Source organism: Rhinolophus sinicus, linkage group LG06 (genome assembly GCF_036562045.2).
Source record: "Rhinolophus sinicus isolate RSC01 linkage group LG06, ASM3656204v1, whole genome shotgun sequence".
Taxonomy (NCBI): Eukaryota; Metazoa; Chordata; class Mammalia; order Chiroptera; family Rhinolophidae; genus Rhinolophus; species Rhinolophus sinicus.
In genome coordinates this window covers 49,058,127-49,082,624 of record NC_133756.1, presented here as the reverse complement: position 1 = coordinate 49,082,624, position 24,498 = coordinate 49,058,127, and the positions used below count along the sequence as shown (strand labels likewise).

At 34.2% G+C, this 24,498-nt stretch overlaps 1 protein-coding gene across 7 annotated transcripts in view; it reads left to right on the top strand.

Moving 5' to 3' along the window:
- Positions 1-24,498, top strand: part of COL24A1 (collagen type XXIV alpha 1 chain) — a 308,258-nt gene that overhangs the window by 32,502 nt on the left and 251,258 nt on the right. For all 7 annotated transcript variants that reach the window (XM_074335081.1, XM_074335082.1, XM_019751779.2 and 4 more), the window contains 4 exons: positions 3,181-3,234; positions 5,804-5,857; positions 13,655-13,708; positions 16,882-16,935. In XM_074335081.1, coding sequence (XP_074191182.1) covers positions 3,181-3,234; positions 5,804-5,857; positions 13,655-13,708; positions 16,882-16,935 — 216 coding nt within the window. The remainder of the gene's footprint in view (positions 1-3,180; positions 3,235-5,803; positions 5,858-13,654; positions 13,709-16,881; positions 16,936-24,498) is intronic.

Below are 24,498 nucleotides of genomic sequence, written 5' to 3'. Positions count from 1 at the left end.
GATCATAAAAAGGATGGGTTCGTCCTGGTCAGCTCTACCTTCCTTACTCTTGGCTGTTTGGAACTGGGTCTTTACTGAGTCATGAATAACATCTCCTGTGGCTTTCCCATTCCCTTAAACTGTGTTGTTGTAGTCAAAGGATCGTTGCAATGAAATTTCAGGACTAATAATACTTTTAGATATCTGTAGCCTGTCCAAGGTTTGAGGTCTGAAGAGGTTTTTTGTTTGTGTTTTGTCATCTCTCAACATCTTTTCTTACTCCAAAGTTTCTCAGCATTTGGAAGATAATCTTCATATTTTGTGGTTTGTGGTTGTGGTTCTTTCCTTGTTTCATTGGAGATGATGTTTTCTTCTTTTGGTGTTTTATGTTGGTTTTGAGGGAGGAAGGGTAGTTTAAAAAATGTTCTTTCTGCCATCTTTTATGTAAATCCTCTAGTTATCTTTTTTAAAACATAAAGCAGATCATGTCATTTGTCTGCTTAAACTCTTCAGTGGCTGAAAAATAAAGCACTGTAAAGAATAAAGAATAAACTGAAAACTCTTTATCAGGACCTCTGTGATCACATGAGCTGACCCCTGCTTACCTCATCTCGTTCCACTCTTAGCTTTCTTTTAGTTCTTCAGTAAGACTATGTTTTTTTCGTTTGTTTTATTTTGCTTTACTCATGCCCTCATTCATTTTATTCCTATTTTATGGAATTTTATTTTCTCTTTTCTAACTCCTATCCATTTTTTAGGTCTAACTTTAACACTTCCTCAGAGAAGCCTTGTCTGATACAATATAAATTAGGTGTACTATGTTAATCTCTCTCTTGATTGCTTGTTTCTTCTTCATATCACTAAGTAAAATGTATAATTATGTGTTTGTTTGTTAATGTGTGTCTTTTTTTCTAGACTGTAAACTCCAGGAGCACTTGAGGCTTACTAATGTTTATTGAATGAGTGAGTGATGAATGAGTGAATGATTAAAAAAGGGTAGTTTAGATGCAGGACTTCTAAGATTAATTGACCAGGCATTACTATCTCTTAGATGTATTGATCTACTGAATACATTTGCCTTAGTCTATCTATTACCTAGTAATAATGTTATAACTAATATTGAGTACTTGCTGTGCCCATGCATATCTTTAAAAATTAAATACTCTATAGTTTACTAGTTAACTACTATATATCAGAAAGAGTCACAGGTATTTTGTATACAATATCTTTAATGCTCACAGTAACCCTGAAATGTAGATTTTTGCCATCAGTATTTTAAAGGTGAGGAAACTAAAGCTAAGAAAGAGTAACTTGTCCAAGATCATTTAGCTAGTAAATAGCTGAGGCATGATTTGAATCTAGATTGAATGATTACAAAACCATTGCTATTTTAATTGAATTGTACTTTCTCTTAATAGTCAATAATCTGAAAGTTAAAGTGCTTTTGCTAGTTCTTAATTTTTTATAGAAAATAATTTATAGAAAAATTATTTATTTATAGAAAATAATTTATTCTCCTTATAAAAGTCATGCCATATAAACTTAGTTTCCCACTGTAGTTTCTAGAAAATGCTTATTAATAACCTGTTATCGAAGATTTGGAAAGGCAAAATTGTGAAGACAAATTAAAATTGATTTTTATTTAGTTCTTATTAAACAACCCAAGTATTTTAATCACAGCAGAAATATACTTTATCTTCCCCAGTAGCTGTGGTCTGAACTGTGATGTTAACTGCCTCTTCAATGTGAATGGAATAGTGTTTTCTTTTGTCACAAAGTAGTGTGATAGGGCAATAAACCAAAGTACACGTTTGTCTTAATTTTCCATTTAGTTTTTCACTTTTATTTTTTATTTTTTGGGACATCAATTTAAATCAACAGCTGTTAACTTCTGATTATACCAGCAGAACTGGAACTAATTTCAATTTTTTTAAATAAGTGATAATCAATTTTTGATGGAAGCTAGTGATATAATAATAGCAGCTAAAACATTTGAATGGCTCAGGAAGGAGAATTCCCTGAGTTTGGGGTTGAGTAGAAATAGTATTTCTCTCTCAATAGTATGAAATACTGATGCATTAAAGGTTTTTATCAAGTTAGTGGGCAAGAGAAGGGAAAAATAAAATTAAAAGGAAATGGACACTTTGAAATATATAAAGAGCACTAGAAAACTGCAAAATGAATGTAATAGCAATAAAGGAGAAAATTAAAAAAAAAAAAAAACGCTACAGAAAAGTGAGGCTCATTAGGTCTTTCTACTTGCTAATGGTAGAGCTAGTATTTTAACCTCGATATATCTAATTTCAAACTTCATACTATTTTTACTGCGATAATGAATAAATATTTATAAAATGAAATATGTGTATGCTCTGCAGACATGAAGAAAATGCCATATCAGCAGAGTGTTCACTAACAATGAAGTGAATGAACAGATAGATGAATGAATGAATATGTACTAACCGTATCCCAAATGAGCATTTATTCTTTCACAATTGATTGTTAAAGTAAAAAAGATGACCTAAGACATTATATGAGGAAGCAAAGAAGTTGTTTCCTATTTCTTACTTGATATATTTTATAAGTAACATTTAAAGAACTCAGAACATTTTAAAAATTGATCAGTTTTTGCTTTCAAACCATTTAACTCTACTCGTGACCTCCCGGTATGCTGCATTTTGTATAAGGCAGATTTTATTACTGAATGTACTAGAAGGATCTCATTATAACAGTTTAACACATTACGCAGATTCTTCGTATACATTTTTTTAAAGGAATATAAAATGATCAGTGCTTTAATTTTTTTAAGGCAGGTCTTCTTCTGAAATGTGTTTGAAAAAAAACAAACAAAAAAAAACCCTCTCATTGTTGGTCTCCAAAGCCTAAATTGAATTCCTCCTTTAGCAGTAAAAGTAAATTTAAGTAAAAATCACCCACAAAACTACTAGTTACAGTCCCTGTAAAAACCAGATACAGTGCCTGTAACCATAAGTCATAGACTTCTGCTGCCATTTTCTGGCCAGATAAAAGAGGACACTTGAGTTTCAACTCTCACCCCTGCTGATTAGGATGAGGGGATTCATGTTACTTTAAAAGCTGGTAACTGGGTACTGAAAAAGATCTTTGCGGTGAGAATCTTAATAATGCTTGTGAGAAAAGATGTGTCTGTTATCATGCCTAATATCTTGGCATTTGTTTTCCAAGGGCCCACCTGGTCCAGCAGGTATACCAGGTCCGTCAGGAAAGAGAGGTCCACAGGTGAGTAAATGGGCTCCGTTTCCCACTTGCTGTTAGAATTGGTAACTTTCCAGTACATTTTTCCTAGTATTGTACAGTATGTACTTCCTTTGGAAACCTGCCTGGATCGTCAAACTTAGCCGTACCTTTGCCAATTCAAGAGAAACTTAGGAACACGTGCAGACTGTTTATTTGAGTATAAACACCCAGCCAAAGCATTCTCTGTGAACATGCCCAAGAACGATTATCAAATTTGTAGATTAGTGGCTGTCCCGGTGCTACTTGTAATATTATTCTTAGTTATATAAAGTGATATCATCTGTAGTTGATAGTCCAAAGTGGGGTTCATTTGCTTTGGGAAATGAAGAGGAGCAGGCTGCCATAAAATAGTGCATTCCTGGGTTACATAATGGAAAATACTGGAGCTATTGACTAGAATAATAAGTGTCCTGAGGGAAAAAGCTGCCTTAAAGATCAGCAGTAGTTTCTCACATTACACAGGCCCAGCAAACGATTTATTGCTGTGTTAGGTTTAATTTCTTTCAAACCAAAAAATAAACGTAGACTTACTAACAGAAATTCTTCAAAGAGTTAGAAAAAGAATTGAGATTGTGCGTTAAAAAGACAAATGCAAATACCATATGTAATCCACTTACTTTCTATCCTGGTTTTTATTTATCCTATATACAATATAAAAAAAAAATCATCCTAAAATATTACTTGAAGTTCACATCATATTCACATCAAACTCATGTCCCCAAGAGACAAAAGATGAATGCTGACTGGGCTCCAGCTCTAGCCTGAAAACCGTTCCATCCTCTTCCCTCCCTGTCAGGAGACCCTGGGTCCTACTTTTCTCAGGGACTGAGTCCATCTTTGCTCTACTTGCATTCCCTCTCCACTACCAAGGCTGTTGTCCCACAGCATGACCTTCAGTTTCTGAATCTCCTGCATCCTCATGGGACAGCAGTCCCTTTCCCTAATTTCCATATTTTTCTTCATTTATTTGTCCAATCCTCCTTCCTTTAAGGAAGGAACAATATTTCTCTCCTCAAGGGTAATGATTACATTTGTATTCCTAATTTTATCTTCATTCAATTTTATGTAACTTAAAACTTGCAGTTGTACATTTCTTTTCTCCCTAGATTTTATCACATTTGGCAATGGCCAACAAATTATCTCTGTTTTTAAAAATCCCAAAGTTTTGTTGATATTAATTTTTCCTGAAGTTATTATCCTGGCTTACTCTTGTGCTACTGAGCTTTGTGAAATAATAGTTTATGTCCATTGCTTTTATATCTACAGCAGCAACTCATTTGTTAATTGCCACAAATTTTTCCATCTACTTTATCAAATTTGTTTTTTGCAAGTTACAAATGACATATGTAATGAAATCTAATCTTTTTTCTTTAGTGTTAATCTTGCTAGATATACCTTCAATATTTGCATTGCTGACATTCCTTTCTAAAACACAAGGCTCTATTAATTCAGAATTGAAAAGATAGGTCAATAAATACTAACTATATGCTATTTGTTGCTATAGAGGTATGGCTGAAGAGCACTGAGGTGGGTACCAAACCGAAATGAGTATAGGGGACCTGGAGAACTAGAAGGCTTTCTGGAGGTGGATCTTCCTCCCCTACTTGGTGATGTGTGAGCACAGGTTTCCTTATTTGTAAGGAGTACAAAATAACTACTTTGCAGGAGTGTTATAAGGATTAGTAATAAGAAGTATAGAGCTTTAACACCGTGACTTGCACATAGTAGCTATTCAGTAAGTAGAAGAAATTGCTGATTTCAAATTGATAAGCAATTCATTGAGTAGCTAATATGTGCTAAGTACTACACTAGTAACATTAAAAACAATCTCTTTCAATGAATTTATAATCCTGGAACTAAATAACACATGTCATAAGGTAGTTAAAATAGCAATAAAATATTTAAATAACAGATTAGAAACAGTGTAAGAAGTGTCCCAAGGGAACATACAATTATTGCAAATGAATTTTACACGCAGCAATTTCTATGGCACTGAGTAGGAAAGATAAATCACTTTCTGCTGGTGTATCCAGGATTTAAAAATGAGCTGAGAATTCAGCTGACACCTGAAGAATGATTTGGGTAGGTGTAGGGGGCAAGGTTAAATGAAGTAAGTCTTTAAGGCTACCATAAACAAAAACCCAGGTGCAGAAAGGGTTAGCGTGTGTTGAGAGGAGAGTAACTAAGCAATGACACTGTTATTTTTAGGCTTCTTACTCTGTATAGCTTTTAGAAGTAGCACTACCTAAGCAATACGGCTGGAAATAGGGGTGGTAAATAAGGGAGGTAAATGCCTCTTCGAGGCAATGTTTTGAAGCAAAAGATCGAAACCACAATTCTGCTTTGTAATTAGTATACATAGTTCTCTTTTCTAAGACTAAAATATTCAAGATCTCAGAAAAGATAAAGAACTTGGTAAAAAAAAAAAGGTAATATTCATTTTAATGAGATTATAATATGTAATATTTATTTGAATGCTGTAATAAACAGTATGTGTTATTTGTATCTAGATCTAGTCTAAGAACGATCTGACTTTTTTTTCCATTTGCAGGGCATACCAGGGCCACATGGAAATCCTGGGTTACCTGGATTACCAGGTCCAAAGGTGAGTGATTTCTAGTGAGTATCACATGATTTGCCTGAAATTATTAAAGAAAGTCCTTAACTTTTAAAGCCCACCTTGGGAAATTGAGGATCTCTTGTCATTTCCAGAGCATGCTTTTTGATTCCTCACACAGGATTGTCTTAGCTTGGCAGAGACCTAGGTTCCTCTGAAAGCTCACCACACTTGGATTTACCTAGTTAGTGGGAAAGTCAGGTACAGCCTGCTTTGGTATTACAAAGTCTTTATTGTTAAAATATGATGGCAATATATGGAAAACTCTGAAATATCCACAGTATGACTTGAATAATTACCTTAATGAAGGCCATTTCATGTGTAAATACTCCACATTTCTCTATTTTCACTTGATAAAAGATCTGTGAGGATACTTTTTATAGGATAATCAATATTTTATGAAAAAAACTAACCTGAAAGCCTATATATATAAGCATATATAGATAATAGTGTGATAGTAGTATGAGCATAAAAAAAAGGCTATATACCAGGTTGAGAGGAGATGTGGGAATGGAGAGATAAATAAATTTTATATATATGTAAAATATTTACATATATATGGGATTTAATACATGGGATTAGGTAAGCATAGATTCTTGGTTGCCAATAACTTCATGAATCTTTTAGGGTCATTAATAATTCCTCTGCTTATTAATGATCACACTCAGAAGTAAGCACATAACCATACAGGGTGGGGGTTAAGGACACAGATTTTGGAGTCAGAGATTTGGGTTCAAGTCTTAGCTCTCCTGATTTGTATGACTAGAAACAAATTACTTGCTTAGCCTCTTTAAGCTTCATTTTCGGTTTCTATAAAATGGGCAGAATCATAGTGCATCCTCATAGGACTGGAGTGAAGGCAAATTAATGTGAGTTAAATCCTTAACATGGGGCTAACATATCATAAGTAGCAGCATCATTATTAAGAAATAAGAAAAGCATATAGCTAGGATAATTTAAACCTAAATTCCCTAAAGTTTCCCATCTCTGCCGACAATTTCTTAAGTTCAATAAAAATGTCTAAGAGAGAAAAGAAGACTTTTAACTGGATGTGTAGCAGTGGTAGAAAAGGCAGGTGACTACTACAGAAACTAAAAGTTTGCTCTTCAATTTGTGATTCCTTAGCCCTTCAAGCTTTATTTGGGGATTTTGGGAATACTTAAAAGGTTAAAGTATCTGTAAAAGCTACCTCATGTTTCTCCACTGGGCTGAGGTGACAGAGGCCTTCCATTCCTGGAGCAGCCTCATCTCCATAACAGGAAGGAAGGCAGAGCAGGCGGGGGACTTCCCCATGGCTTGCAGTCTCCTCCCTCTCCCCCTAACTCAGCAAGTAGTATACAAACATGCACAAGAAACAAACAAATAAATATGGAAAATAGTCATTTAATTGACTTCTTACAAGGTGTATATGGATTCAGATTAAATATTCGAGAAAGTGAAGAAGTTTGTTATCAAACAAAAATGTCCTAAGGATCATTGTCCTAAGATTAAAAACAGTGTATTTTTCAGTATTGACTAGTATGAATATGTATCTTGGGTAAAATGATCTAGGCGAGGTGAATTTTTGAATCTCAAGATTTCTCTTTAATATTCTATTTAGTAGTAGTGTGGACTTAATTTTGATATTTATAATCATTCATGAATAAAATATTTTTATGAACCCATACATGAGGGATTTAAAAAAGCCCTACTTTTAATTTTCAAGCAACTAATTAGACCTCTTAGGGACATAATCTTATAAACCTGAATATTAATCTTTAATGCATATTTAATTTAATAATTTGGCTAATAAAACTGACCATTTGTTTTAACTACATAGTTCTGGAGACCATTAGATTTATTGACAGGTGATAAAAATTACCTTTGTATCTTAAATGCATCAAATAAATCTTGTGGTGTGTAGTTTGCTGAAATCAGTTTTCCTAGATATTTAGCATGTGCTTTAAAGTAATTGGGATTAACAGAATATTTAAGCTTTATACTTTATAATCCTCTTATAATATTTATTTAAGACAATGCAAAAAAAGTAAATTGCAAGTTTTGACAATAAATTTATATAAGTAATTACAGGATTTGTTTTCCTTAAGGGAAAAACGATTCCTTTTAAATTAAGAGAATTTAGAGTATAAAGACAATTACAGTTATTTTTCTTTTCTCAGTAATTATTTACCAAGAATAACATAGGTAGAATTATTGGCCTCTAAGAAAATTGTATAAAATGTCATCTTACCCCTTGCGCAAGAAATCATCTGTCCATTTCCAAAGTGGGTTACCTGAATCTATGGAAAGTTTAAATTAAGGCAATTGCAAGTTTAAATCTGGAAAATGGGAAATGCAACACATAATGGAACATGAAGTACCTGATAGAATGTTTGTACATAGGTGACAGTAAAGAAAATATTTCCCTTTTCTTAGAGGAGCTATTTATTGAGGTGACTGGGCCAATTAAAAATGCAACTTTTACTGAGAATACCACTGTCGTGCAGGGAGGCCTGCGGGGTCTCTGCTCCCGCTCCCCATACAAGAACGCAGGATATGGTGAGGCCTAAAAGGAACACCCACGGAGCCATAGATGGGGGAGTCATACCACTATATTCTCTCTGGCGGCACTATACTCTCACTGGAGGCTGGATCCACACTGTCCGCAAACCGCCATCCACGCTTGCCAGCCCAGCCGCCATCTCCTTGCTAGCCCCCATCCTTCTCTCTTTTTCCCTCTGCTAGTGTAGTCACAGCAGTTATATTAGTGGCCAATGGCTCACTGGTTACAGCTGACGGCCAACTAGCCACAGCTGATGGCCATCCAATCACAGTTGATGGCCATTTACTACCTGAGCCAGCACCTGTCTATGTGAGGCCGAGAGCCTGGAAACTACTTTCTGGGGCTCTGCCCCCACACCACATTTGATATTTGTGAAATGAAATAAAAAAAGTCTTTTGGCTCTTACAAATGAAAATACCTTAAGATAGTATGGTTTATTTATAAGGCTATTTTAAAGTTTATAAGGCATTTACCATGTCCCTCTAAAATGATGTGGCTCAAACCCCAAACTGTTTCCCCTGTGGTAGCCAGCAGCTGAAATTTATGTTAAATTCTCTCAGCATTCTAGGTGTCGCTTTCTGCTGAGCTCTTTGGGAACTATCACATGTCAGGATCAGCCAAGAATTGAAGTCTGTATCCAGTTTTTGGGGGAAACTGTCTTTTTTCTTTCTTTCTAGGATTTTCTCCCTCAATTTACAGTGATTCTGGTAGCCCCACATGCTGTCCTCTGGCCCCATTAGTCAAAAGTCTTTGGTTTTCTGCTTAAATCCTAGCCACTCTATGAAGTCTGATGAGAGTCCTTAGGAGAAAAGCTGTATAAATGTGTTCTACACCAAGTTTGGTTCCATTCTTTCAAGAGTTGAATCCTCTCCAGTGTGTTCCATTTTGGGCTGTTCTTCTGTGTATTCAAATAGTTATTTTATGTATCTTTTTCTGACTTTATAATTGTTATTTACAGGATTAGTTGTATACATGCTACATTGCCACTATCTGAACAAGAACTCCTAAGAATTCCTTCTGGACTTACTCAATTTGAGATGACTATTTGATATCCAAGGGGAACTATGAAAAGGATATATGGATCTGGAATTCAGGGGGGATATCATAGCTAACAATATGCATTTCAGAGTCATCCGTGTATATATGGAATTTGAAGCTACAGAACTGACGAGAACGCCTACAGATGAATGTAGACAGAGAAGTATCCAAGGACTGAGTCTTGGGGTACTTCAGAATTTAGTATATTAAGAAGAAGAAGAGGAACTAGCAAAGGGGACTGAGAAAGAGTAACCAATAAGGTAGAACAAGATTCTGAGTACAGTGGGTCCAAGAGAGGATGGAGGGAGAGGCAGTCTCCTAGTTAACACAGACAACTTTCTAGGAGTTTTGCTCTGAAATGAGCAGTAAAGTGAGATGTGGGCTCAAGGGAAGTTGTATTTTAAGATGGAAGCAATGACAGTCTATTTCTTGGTGATGACAATTATCCTGGAGAGAAGTAAGAGTTAAAAGAATTGCAGGGAAGACAGTGCAAGAGTGATGTCCTTGTGAGAGAGAATTGTGGGTTTGCTTATGAAGGCAGAGTATTTAGGGACAGATTTAAGTGAGGTAGTGGATTTGGATGTAAGAGTTTGTGAAACTTGAAAGCAAGAGCACCAGTTCAGAATGAAGAAAGAATTTATGAAATAATCATCTATGAAAATGGGAAAGCAAATTGACTAAGGCAATTATTGGACAAACCAAGAAACAAAACAAAATAAAACCAATCAATGTAAGAAGTTTTGAATTTAAAGTGACATTTGTTAGCATGGTTTCTCTTAGTCACATTCAGCTGCTAAGGGGCAAGGGCAGAATAGTTGGAGAGTTTCGATTTAAGAATTGCCAGGTAAGCTTATATAAGACAGAGGGGGAAAGAAGCAATGGTGTCATTTATATATACAAGGGAGTGATTATAATGTCAGACCCTGAAATTTAGGCTGGCTAAGGACCAGAAGTCAGACCATGTCGGGGATGAGACAGTGAAAATGTGGCGGGATAATATGTTAGCAGTTCCAGTGGGTCAAATAATTGTTAAAGTTGTGGGGGTTTACAGTGACCTAAAAAGATAGGAAGTGTTGATTAGAAAGTGTAATGCTTAAAATTGAGATTATGGAGTTTATGTAGTTATTAGTAATATTAAGAATATTCAAGTGATGCTACCTCAAGATCATGCCATTTCATGTTTCCTTTATGGATTTATGGATTTCCAGTTCATCTCATCTATAGTCTGAATTTTTCATTACAAATTCTTTTCATTAAAATTTTGCTGCACCTCAATAATTCATTTGAGTTGCATTCTCTGCTTTTCAAGATGGCAATAATTGTAAAATTGATTTTACTAATGATTATCTTTAGTCTTATTTTTAATATTGACTACTAGCATCTTTATAATCTATAGAGAATTTGATTCTAAATCTTGCAAGCTAATCTAGATAGTTATCTTTTCCAGTTTGCAGAGAAGGAATCTCAAGTTCAGGGAGACTAAGTGACATGTTCAGTCTTTTCACTACAAATCCCAGTGTTCTTTCCATTATATTGGGTGGACTCCAATCTGATAAATCTGTTCTACTATGTTAATCTGTCTAGTACCTTAGTGAGTTTCCCTCCCTAGACAGAGAGCCCTCTTGAGATCCAATAACAGTCTAAAAGAGCCACCCTTATCATGAGGATTTTAGAATCTATGGCTGATCAGTGTGATAGGAGGGATGTTTTGAATTCTTTGAGTAATAAAGTGTAGGTAACCCTTTTCCTCTTACTCATACTGCAAAGGATACATAGCCCCTTTAACAGAAGTCATATACGAGTAAGTAGAAGGCAGTATTGAAGGTCAAGTCAGTTATGATTAATTAATTAATTTATAAACATTACATTTAATTCGAAGGATGATTTGAAAAGCCAACCAAGTATGACTTCAAGTGTCTCAGGAATCAGAATTAATATAAAATGAGGGAGAAAGTAAGTGAGATATTTTGGGGTATTCTCCTTCAATGCAGAGAAGTGTACCCTACTCTTTGACATTTCAGGTAAAGTTGACATGCTCAATAATCTCTGCTTCATGCATTTGATACTATGATCAATCAACAACTGACCAGGTTAAAAGCATTTTCTTCATGTTGATTTGCAATTCTGGTTCTAGAACATGAGTTAATCAATTATCTCAAGTATATTTGTGTAGAAATAAAAGAGATTTGACATATAACTCTATGAATATGCTGCCCAGATGTATAAAATTTACAAATAAGAAAAAGCTCTGTCTTTAAATCTAATTTTGTGTTGCTTAATTTTTTTAATTTTTTTCATGGAAAATGAAATGTCAAATTAGTGGAATATATTAACAAAGCTAAAAGATTGTGATAAGAAAGTTGATAAATAATAGAAATATTCACATAGGACCTAAAAATAAGAATTTTTAACATGAGATTTATACGTAAAAACATTGGCCACAAAAGATTTTATTATATTCAAATTTCTCAAGGGCTATCATTTCTTAAGTTCTTTTTAAGTTCTTTGTAAATATTACCTCAAATCAATTGTTTAGGCATTATAATAAAAACTTAAAATATGTTCAAACCAATAAATATTTTATTTAATAGACATTGTGATATGAGAAAGAATATTGACCTAGTTTGCCAATAGTTTTCTAAACAATCTTAATCAATTCAATTAACCTTTCCGGGCCTCATTGCTTCTTTATCTATTAAATGTTATTTACTAGATAAGCTGTAATATCCCTTATAAATTCTAAGTATGTTATGTTTTTTTCTTAGATGAAGAGTAGAGTTTTTAAATTTTGAGATATCACTAGTCATTTCTCAGGTCCCATAACCTTGTAACCAATGATTTAAATTATAGCCTTAATGGTAGATGTGGTGATGGCTATGGAAGGGAAAAGTTCATCCTGAAAAACAATTTTTTCTTAAAACTTTTCTTTTACCTAGAATATAGGACTCTTTGCCAATGAAGATTCGTGTCTAATTTGTAAAATGATAAAACTTAATGGGAGAGCATGACGGACTTCTCTTTCGTTCTTCCTTTTTTCATCAGTCATTGCTGTTTAAAACTGTCCCTGAATATGTGAAAGAAGATATGACAATTTCCCCATTTCCCATAGAGTGAAAATAGCATTTAGAACTCTCTAGCAATGGCAGATTATTTATTATTAGTTGAGAACGGTAATGAAATCAAAATTTAAATTATAAAAAATCTCAGTTGTGGCCTTTTTATTTTATGAGGTATGAAATAGTTAGACAAGAAGATACTTTGCTGGTATGCATAATGAAAAAGATGGCTTTGATACTGTACCAGAAAACTTTGGTTGAAACCTAATGTCATATTTCTCTTGACATGCAAAAGATAAAGATTCCCAAAGTATGAAAATTACTTTTATAGCAGAATTAAAATAATTTTGGTAATTAGGGGTTTTTTGGGGTTATTTTTATTATAAAAGTAATGCAGGTTCATTGCAAGATACTGGAAAATATTTAAACTTGGAATATCTTAAAATTTTGAGAATTATTATAAGCATATTTCTTTTACTAAAAGTAACTAGTTTTCCTATGCTAAAATAGGAATTATAATTCAATATGTTACAAAAACCGTAAAGTTAATAGAACCTTTATGTAGGTCCCTTAAAGACAGGTGTTTCAATAGCAGTATAAATTTATTAGATTAAAAAACCAGCTATGTCTGGGCAATTTGCAAGAATATTTTCAACATTTAAAAATAAGGGTAAAAAGTATACATAAAAAGGAAATAGTCGGGCCGGCCGGGTGGCTCAGGCGGTTAGAGCTCCATGCTCGTTACTCCGAAGGCTGCCGGTTTGACTCCTACAGGGATGGTGGGCTGTGCCCCCTGCAACTAGAAAACGGCAACTGGACCTGGAGCTGAGCTGCACCCTCCACAACTAAGACTGAAAGGACAACAACTTGAAGCTGAACGACACCCTCCACAACTAAGATTGAAAGGACAACTTGACTTAGAAAAAAGTCCTGGACGTACACACTGTTCCCCAATAAAGTCCTGTTCCCCTTCCCCAATAAAATCTTTAAAAAAAAAAAAGTAAATAGTCCATGTCCATCTCAACTTGAAATAATTTTATTTAATACCATGTAATGTGTATGCAATCTGATGACGCATACAACTGAAGAAATATGATATACAATATGTAATTTGTGCTTGACGAAGTGTTTCATAACTGTTTTATCTAGGGCCCTAAAGGAGATCCAGGATTATCCCCAGGTCAAGCTGTTTCTGGAAAAAAGGTAATTATTTGTCCATGAAATAAAATCATGGTGATATATTTCAAGCATTTTAAAACCATTTTTATCTCTTTTAAATGTAGATTTTATATGATACCAGACAGAGAAGAGAGAGAACTATTGAATTTTAATGAAGGCAGAAATATTTGGAAAATTAAATAATGATATCATCAGCTTAACTTATCAATTTAAATTTCACCATTTTATTTAGTGTCTGTTGTGACTTTCCAGTTAGGGAAGATGGGGCAAGAAATTAGAGCAAGGTATCCTAATCTCAAATTTTTGCTGTTAATATGCATGCACACAGTAGTACATAGGTTCCAATGCCATTTTACACCTTTTTTTAAAGGATACTTCTACATATTTTATCTTTAAGTTTCACAGTGACTGCAGTTGAGAAAACAAAAGTCATGAAAGTTAAGTGCCTCATCACATGGATATTAAGTGGCAGAATTAAATAAGTTTTCTAACTTTTAGTCCAGTATGCTTTACATTTTATCATAATGCGCACGCGCACACACACATACACAAATACACACACACACACACACACACACACACACACTTAGGTAAAAATAAACTAATGGTTTAAAGTAAAGATAGCAACAAAATCTTTATTAGGAAGAGTATATTGTGTTCCAGTGAGGATAAATACTAGTGGAGTCTTTAGGAATATATCTGGGAAGCTTTATTTGCACAGCATTTGATGAATGTGATACAATTATAGAATGTTTTTGTTTATGTGGTGTACATTCACAAATTTTTTTAAATTTCTGAATAATATTGGTGATTCCTGGGTTGAAAGCTGATCGTTCAACTGGCTTCCAGAAACTCTTCTAATCTGTTTTTTATAAATCGCACAATATTAATGGACCTAATATATTATACTAACAAGTTAAAAATATATATTAATGTAAAATCTTAAGAATTTTATTGCTGTGATAAAACTGAGCTCACTGAGTCTAAATAATTTAGAAAAGGAATGGAAGTTTATTATTAGAAACATAGTATTTTCATTGGTCCCTTAATTATCACAAGAAAAAATATCCTACAATCTGAGAAACACAAATGCCATCTTTTAAAATATCTAAATATAGAATATTTAATTTCGTATTTAAAATTTAGAAATTAGAGGCCCACTCTGTTTTGGTGACTGCTTTAAATAAACTCCTCAAATTAAATATTCAGATTTATATCAGATGCTTAGTTTTATCTTTCCTTTAGGCTTCTCTACAAAATTTAGGGTGGTTCAAAATGTGTACAATATCTTTATAAAATATAGGGTGATTCAGCCTGGGAGTTGAGGTTTGGAAGCATGTCAGTCTTTTTTTACTTTTTGAGTTACTTAGATACTAATCATGGTTAATACTACACAGGAGAAGTGTAGTAAGATATAGGATTTAATAGCATATTGCCATTGAACTTTAAGTGAAATCCAAGTTAAAATTGAGAGATATATTTCTAAATTTTCAAATATATATTTCTAAATGGTAAAATTAAAAACAATTTCTTAAAAATCATATTTATATTAAATTGGGTTCGAATATACTAAGGCAGGATATTAGTTATACTCACACAATATGAATCCAAATAAAATACATACATTAACTTGGTGTAAGTATAGGGGGATTAGGAAACAATTGAATTCTACTTTTAATCATTTAGCCATTTTTACAATAAATATATGTTCAATGATGAAAGAATAAAAGAAATGCAAGGGCTGGTCCTTCAGCATGTAGTGTCAACAAAGTACCATCTCTCATAGAACATACATAAGTGTTTAAGGCCTTTGCAGGCCTCATTGGCAAGCAAAGATAACATTTAAATAGAGTTTTTCTTTTCCCACAAGACAAATGAGATATCATTCTCATTTTTTAGATGGAGGAACTCTGATGGGAAATCAAGTAATCCACTTATGATTAGAGCTAGTGAAAGGAGATGATCTCCTATTTCCTAGTGTAGTTTTCTTTTTCCTCTATCAGAGGAGTACATGTGAAAAGAAAAAAAAAATCTGTAAAAACCAGTCATCCCATCACAAATGGAAGCCATCTTAATAAATCATTGAGAAGACACATTAAGACTATTACAACAAATGCAAAGCACTCCATTCTTAATAAACAGAAACATCCTTTTCTCTTCTGATTGTTTAATTTGATGACATATTAAACTAGATAATGTACTAAAAATTAAACAGAAAATAAACAGTCGCTAAGGAATTTATTTAGGATTATTATCTAAGTAAGTATTCTTTTTTTTCTTTCAAACATCACCTTTTTTTCCACGCACAATAAATGTGTTGCAGTGGAAAAGGGAAAGAATGGAGCTAAAGAAAAAGTGCACCTAGATTAAACAGGTTTAAGATTATTATACCTTTTTTTTTTTGACATATTTTTTCCCTGTCAATTCACACAGCTTCCTCCATGTCTTTCCTTGTCACTTCTACCCGCCACAGACATTCCTTCCACCTCCCCGGTATACTTTCTCCTTCCTACCCCAAGATGTGTTCACAGCCCTCATCAAAATTGGGGGAAAGAAGAATAGATGGGCCTAATAGGTGAAGTTGGGTCTATTGAGCCAAACACACTGTCCTCCTGATAATTTTTCAGTGCAGTTAACAAATGAACCCGGTGGTTCATTTGCCCAGCAGGAGGTTCCTGGGCAGCCCCGGGATGGGAAGTACCCCTTTCCGTGGTGCCCTACGTGAACCCAGCCCTGCCCCGCTGCCCTGCCCTACGGCCCTGCCCTGCGGAGTGGGAGGCCCTTCTGGCTGTAGGTCCTTACAAAAAAGAGCAGGCCTGAGCCCTCCACTGCTATCACGCAAAGCGCTTGTAGAATTTTAAAATAAACTCCATTCGTTTTTTAAGAAAGGGTAAACCTTGGAACGGTGGGAATTTGGGAAGGAAGGGCATTTCTAGAGAAAAGAACGTCAGAGAAAAAGGAACCAGGGCCCTGCAGGTGAGGAAGCACAGTTCAGGTAGTCAGCAGCGGAAGAGAGAAGGTCTGGGAGCCTCAGCAAAGTCTCACAAGGTATCAGAAAGGAGGTGGAACTTGAGCCAGACTGTGAGGATCAGAAACAAATGTTGTAAGATCTTGACATCCAAGGGATATACTGCAGCAATGGAATTCTAATTTTCAGTCCTCTTTTATAACATGAAACCTCTGTGTTTTGTTCATAGGGTGATCAAGGCCTTTCTGGATTAATGGGGCCCCCTGGTATGCAAGGTGATAAGGTGAGATAAAGTTTTACTTGGACATAATTGGGTGTCATATGGATCTGGGAGCCCTTCAATTACTAAGATCTCATTTTGAAGTTGAGCCCAAAGCCAACACTTTAAATGTCTTATCTCAGCAATAGGAATTAGGATGCTCTCCTAATCCAGGAAAGCGGTACCCACAAAAGGCAAGGTTTTACGAAAGGAAAAGGAAATCCTTCAGTTAATGATGAGTTAAGTCACTGATAGAATATTGAAACTTTTTTTCTTCTTTTATTATATTACGGAAACAGCCTACTTTTGAAACTTTGAAGTCACTTTTTAAGTTTTATATGTCCAAAGTGAGGTATACTTGGTTAATGTTAATACACTTGGCTTTTTTAAGGGGTTCTCATTTTATTAGGAAATAATAATCTCTGCCATGATTTACATATGAATATATAAGGGTAGGGTAGAAGTGAGGATTGGGGACAGTAAGTAAAAAACAATTGTCACATGCCTATGGCTAGGCTTTTTCTGAGGTAAAAAGGAATACTAACACAACTGCTATAATTATTTCATACAACATGTTGTGTAGTTTCCTGGATTAACACGAGTGGAAATCCTCCTCTATATATTCAGCTTGTTTTTTCCCCAAACACTGAGTTGTTGATTTTCTGCAGGAGATACAGAAGACACAAAATTTCTTTCTAAGGTATTAAGGGCTCCAAAATATTGTAGGGCAGTATTTGATGTGATATGGATGTCTAAATGCACATGAGAATTAGCTGTGTTGATGTCTTACTGTGTCATATTTCTTCCCTCTTGGTAGATTTAGGCTGGAGGTGGTAGTCAGGCTCTGTCAAATCCCACCTGCCATTTTCTCGGTCCCATAGACCTTGGCTAGGTTGTTTAAAATTCTTTAAGCTTTAGTTGCCTCATCTTTAAAATGTGAAGATGATACTATCCATTTCATAGGGAGTTCTGGGAACATGGAATAAGATAATCCATGGCACTACAGTGTCAGACAAATAGCAAGCCCTTAATAAATGTTAACCATTAGTTATTCATTTGGTTTGGAAAGGATCCTGACCTTGTTTGTTTTCCTTCATAACCCCTGCTAAAGGGCTGAGTTGTGAAATGATGAAAAAAGTTGTGATCTCATGGAATATTTTTCCTCCCATGACCACACCACACCATTATTCCTATGGTTTTCAGACTAGTCTTCATCCTAGACAGTACGTGGAACCTGATAATTCCTTTGAGGTTGTTGGTTGCTCCTATGGAGACATGAAACTGCAGAGTGATCATTTGTAACAGAATTGGTCTTAATATACAGTCATGAATTTGTTTAATTAATGCTACTTAGCATACCTCTGCCTGCTAAGTATACCTCTGAAGAAACTACTGACAAATACCATCAAATAAAGAAAATCTCATAGTATCGAAACCTTGTTTTATTTGATATTAAATATACAGTTATTTCATCCTAAACAATAACAGTGCATATGAGAGAAAAACAAACTAATCATTACTTTCCGAGGTTAGATGATGCCTGTGGTTCATGAAATTAGCAATCCAGAAAGAGAAACACTAAGTAAAAGTTGAGTGGTTATTGTGTAGAAGAATATGTGGGGGGGAATATAAATATATAGATATAGATATATATAGTAAAAAGACTGATTTTAACCATTAGACCAGATTATCATTTAAACTTTGAAATTGTACTCATCTAAAGCAGAGGATATTAGCTTCCAAAATCCTGTGAATGTATATGGGTCTTGGCCCATCAGTATTTTAAAATATTAAGAAGAGTATATTCTTTTTGGTCTGTGTAAATCTAGTGAAGTGAAATAACAGCATTAATATAAACAAACTGGGACATGGATTGCGTATCTTTCACAGACCTCTTTTTCTCTTATATGATTTTTTAAACTTTTAAAAATCCAGCATTTATTGTTAACTAATAGAAGTAGCAGAATTTTCTGTAGAGAATCCCTAGTTGAAAGTGTTTAGAAACTAAATTACTTTCTGGTAAATGAAGGATCCATGGTTTACAATGATTTGACAGTAGACAGTAGTGTTGAAATATTTGAGATGATTTTATAATTTTTCTGAGAATGTTTTCTCCTTTTTCAGTGTCTAGTAATGCAAACTATATACAGATTTTTAAAAAGCAAGTATTGCTAGGAAAAAAATATAAGGACTTAATCTAAACCTAAACTAATTTTCCATATAACAGGATTGAAACCAATTTTCATCACACTATGTGCATGTCTTACCTCAATATGAATATACAGTAGAAATACATTCAAAATGAGCTTGATAGACTGTTATTATGGTTTCTATGAAAGGGGAAGGACAAGACTGATTATTGGGCAGAATTTTCAGGTAAATTATGAGCTGTTTTTATGGAATTTACTAATTTTGGTTCATTTTTTGGACAGCCTAGGTCTCTCTAAGGCAGGGATGTCAAAACTGCAGCCCGTGGGCCAACTGCGGTCCGCAATCCATTGTTAAATGGCCTGCAGCAAATTCCAAAAATATATTTAGTTTACTTAAATAAACCAGAAGAGGCAATACATACTTCACCTCGAGTGAGTGGCCCGGCTGTTTGTGTATTTTACCACATATGGCCCTTGGTAAAAAACGTTGAAAAAAGTTTTGACACCCCTGCTCTAAGGGTTACTTCCTGCAAACAGGATCCATGCTCAGAGAACCTAGAATAATGGATCTATTAGCTGCAACCTAGCGACTCCTATTCCTTTATCCTTGTAGTTCTACCCGTAAAGTGCTAGATAAATTCTATAGTCAAGACAAGAATTTAATTTATTCATTCTATCAGTGAGAAATCTCAGATAAGCCCAGAGGGTTTGGGAGAATTGCTCAGGGTCACTCAGAGTGATGGCAGTCTCAAGAGATAAAACTTACTGATACTGAATCCACTGTGTTGTTAACTATTCTGTGCATATTATGAGAGGTGAATAAGGTGCTTGGGTTTTGATTAATATAAAGTTTATCACATCATTTTTATCTATTAAATTTTATGGATTATTATAACTACAAATATTAATAGTAGCTACTTTATTATGTGCAGTGTTCCAGTGTCTCTGCTGAGCCCTATTTCTTTCATCTTAAAACAACCCATTGAGACTCATACTATGTTCAGTATGTCGTAAATAAGTTAATTGAGGTGCAAAAGGGTTAAATCACTTACCCAAGGCCATACAACTATTAATTAGCAGAGTGACTGAAATCCAAGCCTGTTTGACGCATGACAATGTTGTTGATAATTTTGAATACTGCTTCCCCATTAATTAATTAGTTTATTAAGGCAATATTTGTTAGATGTGTATTTCAGTATTCTATCTCAAGCATATTTGCAAAAGGAAGTAAAACTTTGTTTTTCAAGAAAGTAAAGGGAACAGATATAGTTTTGGATAACAGATAATGACTTCATTATTCCTTTCTTCTGGAAGCATGTGGACATATTAAAATTCTTCTAATATAAGCCATACTCAAGTCATCTTTAAAATGGCTGCAACAAAGTTATGTAGAGAACACTGACAACTCATGAAAACTGTTGAGATAAATAAACAGAAGATTAATGTAAAAAATGTTCTGAAACCTAGAAGTAATATTGAGAGAAATAATAAAGCAAGTAAATCAGCAATAACTTTTTTCACTCTTAAGTAGATTTTTTGGTTTGCTTCTTCCTTTTTCCCCTTTTCTCTCTCTCCCCTTGACTTTTTTTTTTCTTTTTTTTTTTTACCAGTATTAACATCTTTAACAAGCAATGTGTTTCCCAGTATTAACTGGTTACATTGCCTCAACTTAGTCACCTTCATATAACTCTTATTTTCCTAGGAACTGAAGTATGTTTTCACTTCCCACTAAGTGTCTAAATTTGTGCCAAAAAGCAGATAAGTTGGATCCAGAGTACATGCTGAGTTGGATGGAAGACAAGAGTCATAATTCTGAGCTTGGACTCCAGATGGATTTTTAAATTGGTTTTTAATATAGCCAATCAGTTGCTATATTAGTATTGGACGTCCACTGTTTAAAATTGTAAGAACATTAACGGTGATTTCAGTTGAAGCAATTTTTCTAGGATTTGGTGGATTTGCCAGATGGGTATAACTCAGAGCAATTGTGAAATGTGATGCACACATTTTAAATCAGGTTTTTATGAATAATGTATAACAGTAGTCTTCTGCATATCAGAAAATACTAACTACCATGGTTTTAGTAATAATTATAAATCAATGTGAATTCTTATTCTATTTTGGTGGAATTATTTCAGTTTTTAGAAAATATTTCCCTTACATAGGAGGTACACAGTTAATATCTTCATAAAGTTGGAAAGGAAAAAAAGAACTGAAAGCATCAAGTGAAGTACATTGTGATTTATCAGTTACTCAAAAACTATACAGTTTTTCACTTATTTAAAGCAAGAACAGTAAAAAGGAGCTACAATAAGACTGAATCTTGATGACAATAACCATAAGACAAATCAGGATTGGCATAAAAGCAGTGCCTAGAGAGAGAAATAAGGAGAATTCCACTCTTCTGTAGTTAATTCTATAGATCATCTAACCTGTACATTATCTGTAAAAATCTGCAGCGCTACATTTTACTTTAGGCTGGTTCCCAGTCCAAGTGTAGTACTGAAAGTCAATACAAATGTTGCTTAGGAGCTGTGCTGTTAACCACTGTTATTATCCGCTCTGCCATCTGTTATTCCCACTAATGGTAGGGGAAGCTGAGAACAAGGCAACACAGTATGAACACCCCCACAGACAAGCCAGTGGTTGCCAAAGTGGTGTAATTTGTGGGACTTTGAAAACGTCCCTTTGTCCAAAGATATTTCCCTCAGTCTGGCTCTTATGATTGACATTCTAATATTAGCGATAAATGCATTTGGCTAAAAGTATTTTAGTTTCCAGAAGTTCTTTAAAAAAGTTTCCGTGTCCTCAGAAAATGCTGTTCTCTGTCATGTAGCACCATTTCGAGAATTAGTTTATCATATTGTTTTTTCCATGAGAACTAGTTGAAAAAGACTACAACTAGAATTGATGGGACCAAAGTAAAAATTGAGTACCAATTAGAGGAGGTTAGTGGGTAGGTACTGGGAGGTATTTGGGACAAAGGTTGGCACCAGTCTGGTGCATGAGGGAGGTTATGTTCCAAGAGGAGAGGTAGGTAGAATGAAGAGGTTTGTATGATTTTCATCCTATAAATTAAGTCTCTTCAAGCTCTCTAGTTATCTGAGATCATTCTTCTGTTAAATTAAAAAAATAATAGTAATTAAACTCCTTATTCTTAGGACTTTAGGAAATGTATTGTGTTACCCCAAGAAGTGTTTACATTCTCATGTTTGTTGATTTTCATCTCATTCTGAATTCTTGCTTAGGGTTTCTTTTCTATCAACTGTGGCTGACTAATTTCTCAATTTTGCCATAGCTTTCTGTAGTTATTTTGGCAAAAACATGGCTTGTAGGCCTTCGTCTATAATCCTCAAGGCATAGCTAACATAAGTCCTGCAGTGTTTGACAAATTTTATTACAAACTTGGAATTGCCTAATCAGTCAACTAATGTTATTACATTATAGAAAAAGAAAATTTAGTATTGACTTTCATTTAACAGTGCAGTAGCAGCAGCTAAAGGGAAGTACGTGAGTGATTTATCAGTCCTGAAGTGCAAGAACTCTCTTATTCACTGTGGTATCTCAGCTCAGTGTCAGGTTCATAACAAGCACGTATTAGTGAATGAATGAACATTGCTGCTCTTAAGTTTGACTGTGCCCTTTCACCTGGTCAGAGTGGTCAGCTTTTCTTCTTTCCCTATATACATATAACTGGCAGAATTTTTTAAGTGTTGGCAAAATTTTTTTAATGTCACAGAACGACTGTAATTTTTCCCTTTTTAAGTTTTGGCATGGTTTCAGCTTGTATGGTCAGTTTTATGATCGTATACTACCGTGCAAAGTGAGGATGGCCTATATATAAATGGTAGCACTGTTTTCTGTATGGATAAACATTTCACGTGTCGAAATTTGAACTACTTCAGGAAGTTCAAGCATATACTTGAAATTTGTGTCTTTCAATATTTCTGATTTGGAATCTATTGTATCTTTTTTTCGTTTTTGTCCTGGGTAGTCACCTATTGATAAAATGTTTGCGAGGTCCAAATTCTTGTTAAGATAAATATTAAAATTAAAGTCTCTATATTAAAATTAGATTCTAAGCCCCATTTACTGTTGGAGTAAGGCAACTTTCCATCACAACAAAAATTGAGACAATTCCATAATTCATTGTAACGGGTTTTTGATCTGTTCTAAAAACAGAATTTGTAAATTTTCCAATTGGCATTTCTTAAGGAATGTGTTCACATCAGTTTTTTCAATACATTCATCAGATAAAAAAATCATGTGTTGTTAGTCACTGGAACTTTTTTTGTTATTCTTCCTATGTGAGTATAGAAAACAGTAAATCAAAGAATATTTTCAAAAGACTGCAATATAAACTAATTTTTGAAAATGAAATGCCAGATCCCTAAATTGGAGCTATGCTGAAGCTTGAATGTAGGCAGTTTTCCCAAGAACTTTTTCCCTTTGCTTTTTAAAACTTTGTAGACTAGTGTTTAAGTAGAAAATAAATGAGTTGTATAATCACAAATTTAGGAAATAAATGAAGGCCTTTATACAATAATGGTACTAACCCTAGTATACTACAGATATAATATTACATTAAAAATAAAAAAGATATTCTTTATCCTACTTATAACCTTTCATTTCAACATTAAGATAATTGAGATATTATAGTGAACACTTAGAATCTATTTTTCACCCATGTCTTTTCATTAATTCATTCACTTAAGTCTCTCCATCAGTTAATTACTGAGCACTTATGCACCAGGCACTGCTCTGGGCACTGGGGATACCATTTTGAATGAAATTGACAAGAAGCTTAATTTAAGTTTAAACATCTTAAAGGCCTTATATATCATCTCTAACTCTACCACTCAAATCTAATTTATAATCCTCTTTCACCTGCACTATCATAATAGCCCTACCTGACACACTCTCTTCCATCTTACTACACCCCAGAGTCCCCATCTTGGTTTCAGATCATATGACTTTGGAAGCCTGAATCTAGTTTTTCTCTAATACATCAATCTTAGATTCTTCCTACACCTCCAAGCCTGAATTGACTCTTACATATGCCTTTGTTTTTCATTTAATGAAAGCTAAGTTAAAAAAAATAGAAAGTGATGACTTTCTTACAGATTTAAGTAATCACAGAATGCAAGCAATAAAAGGAAATTTATGAATAATTTAACTCAATGCCGTCATTTTACAAATGTAGACTTTAAAGCTCATGATAGCTAGCTATTGATAAAACTGGATCTAGAACTCAGTGTACTTAGTCTACTTTTCATTGTTGTATTATTAGCCTTAAAACAAAAACAAAAACATTTTGTTTTACTTAGGCTCCTTTGATTGAAAGAATGGAGACAGGCTATCTCAAGGAAGAGAGAATTATTTCAATCCTCTCTGCAGCGTTAAGGGAAGCAGAGACCCATGGAATCTAAAAATAGGT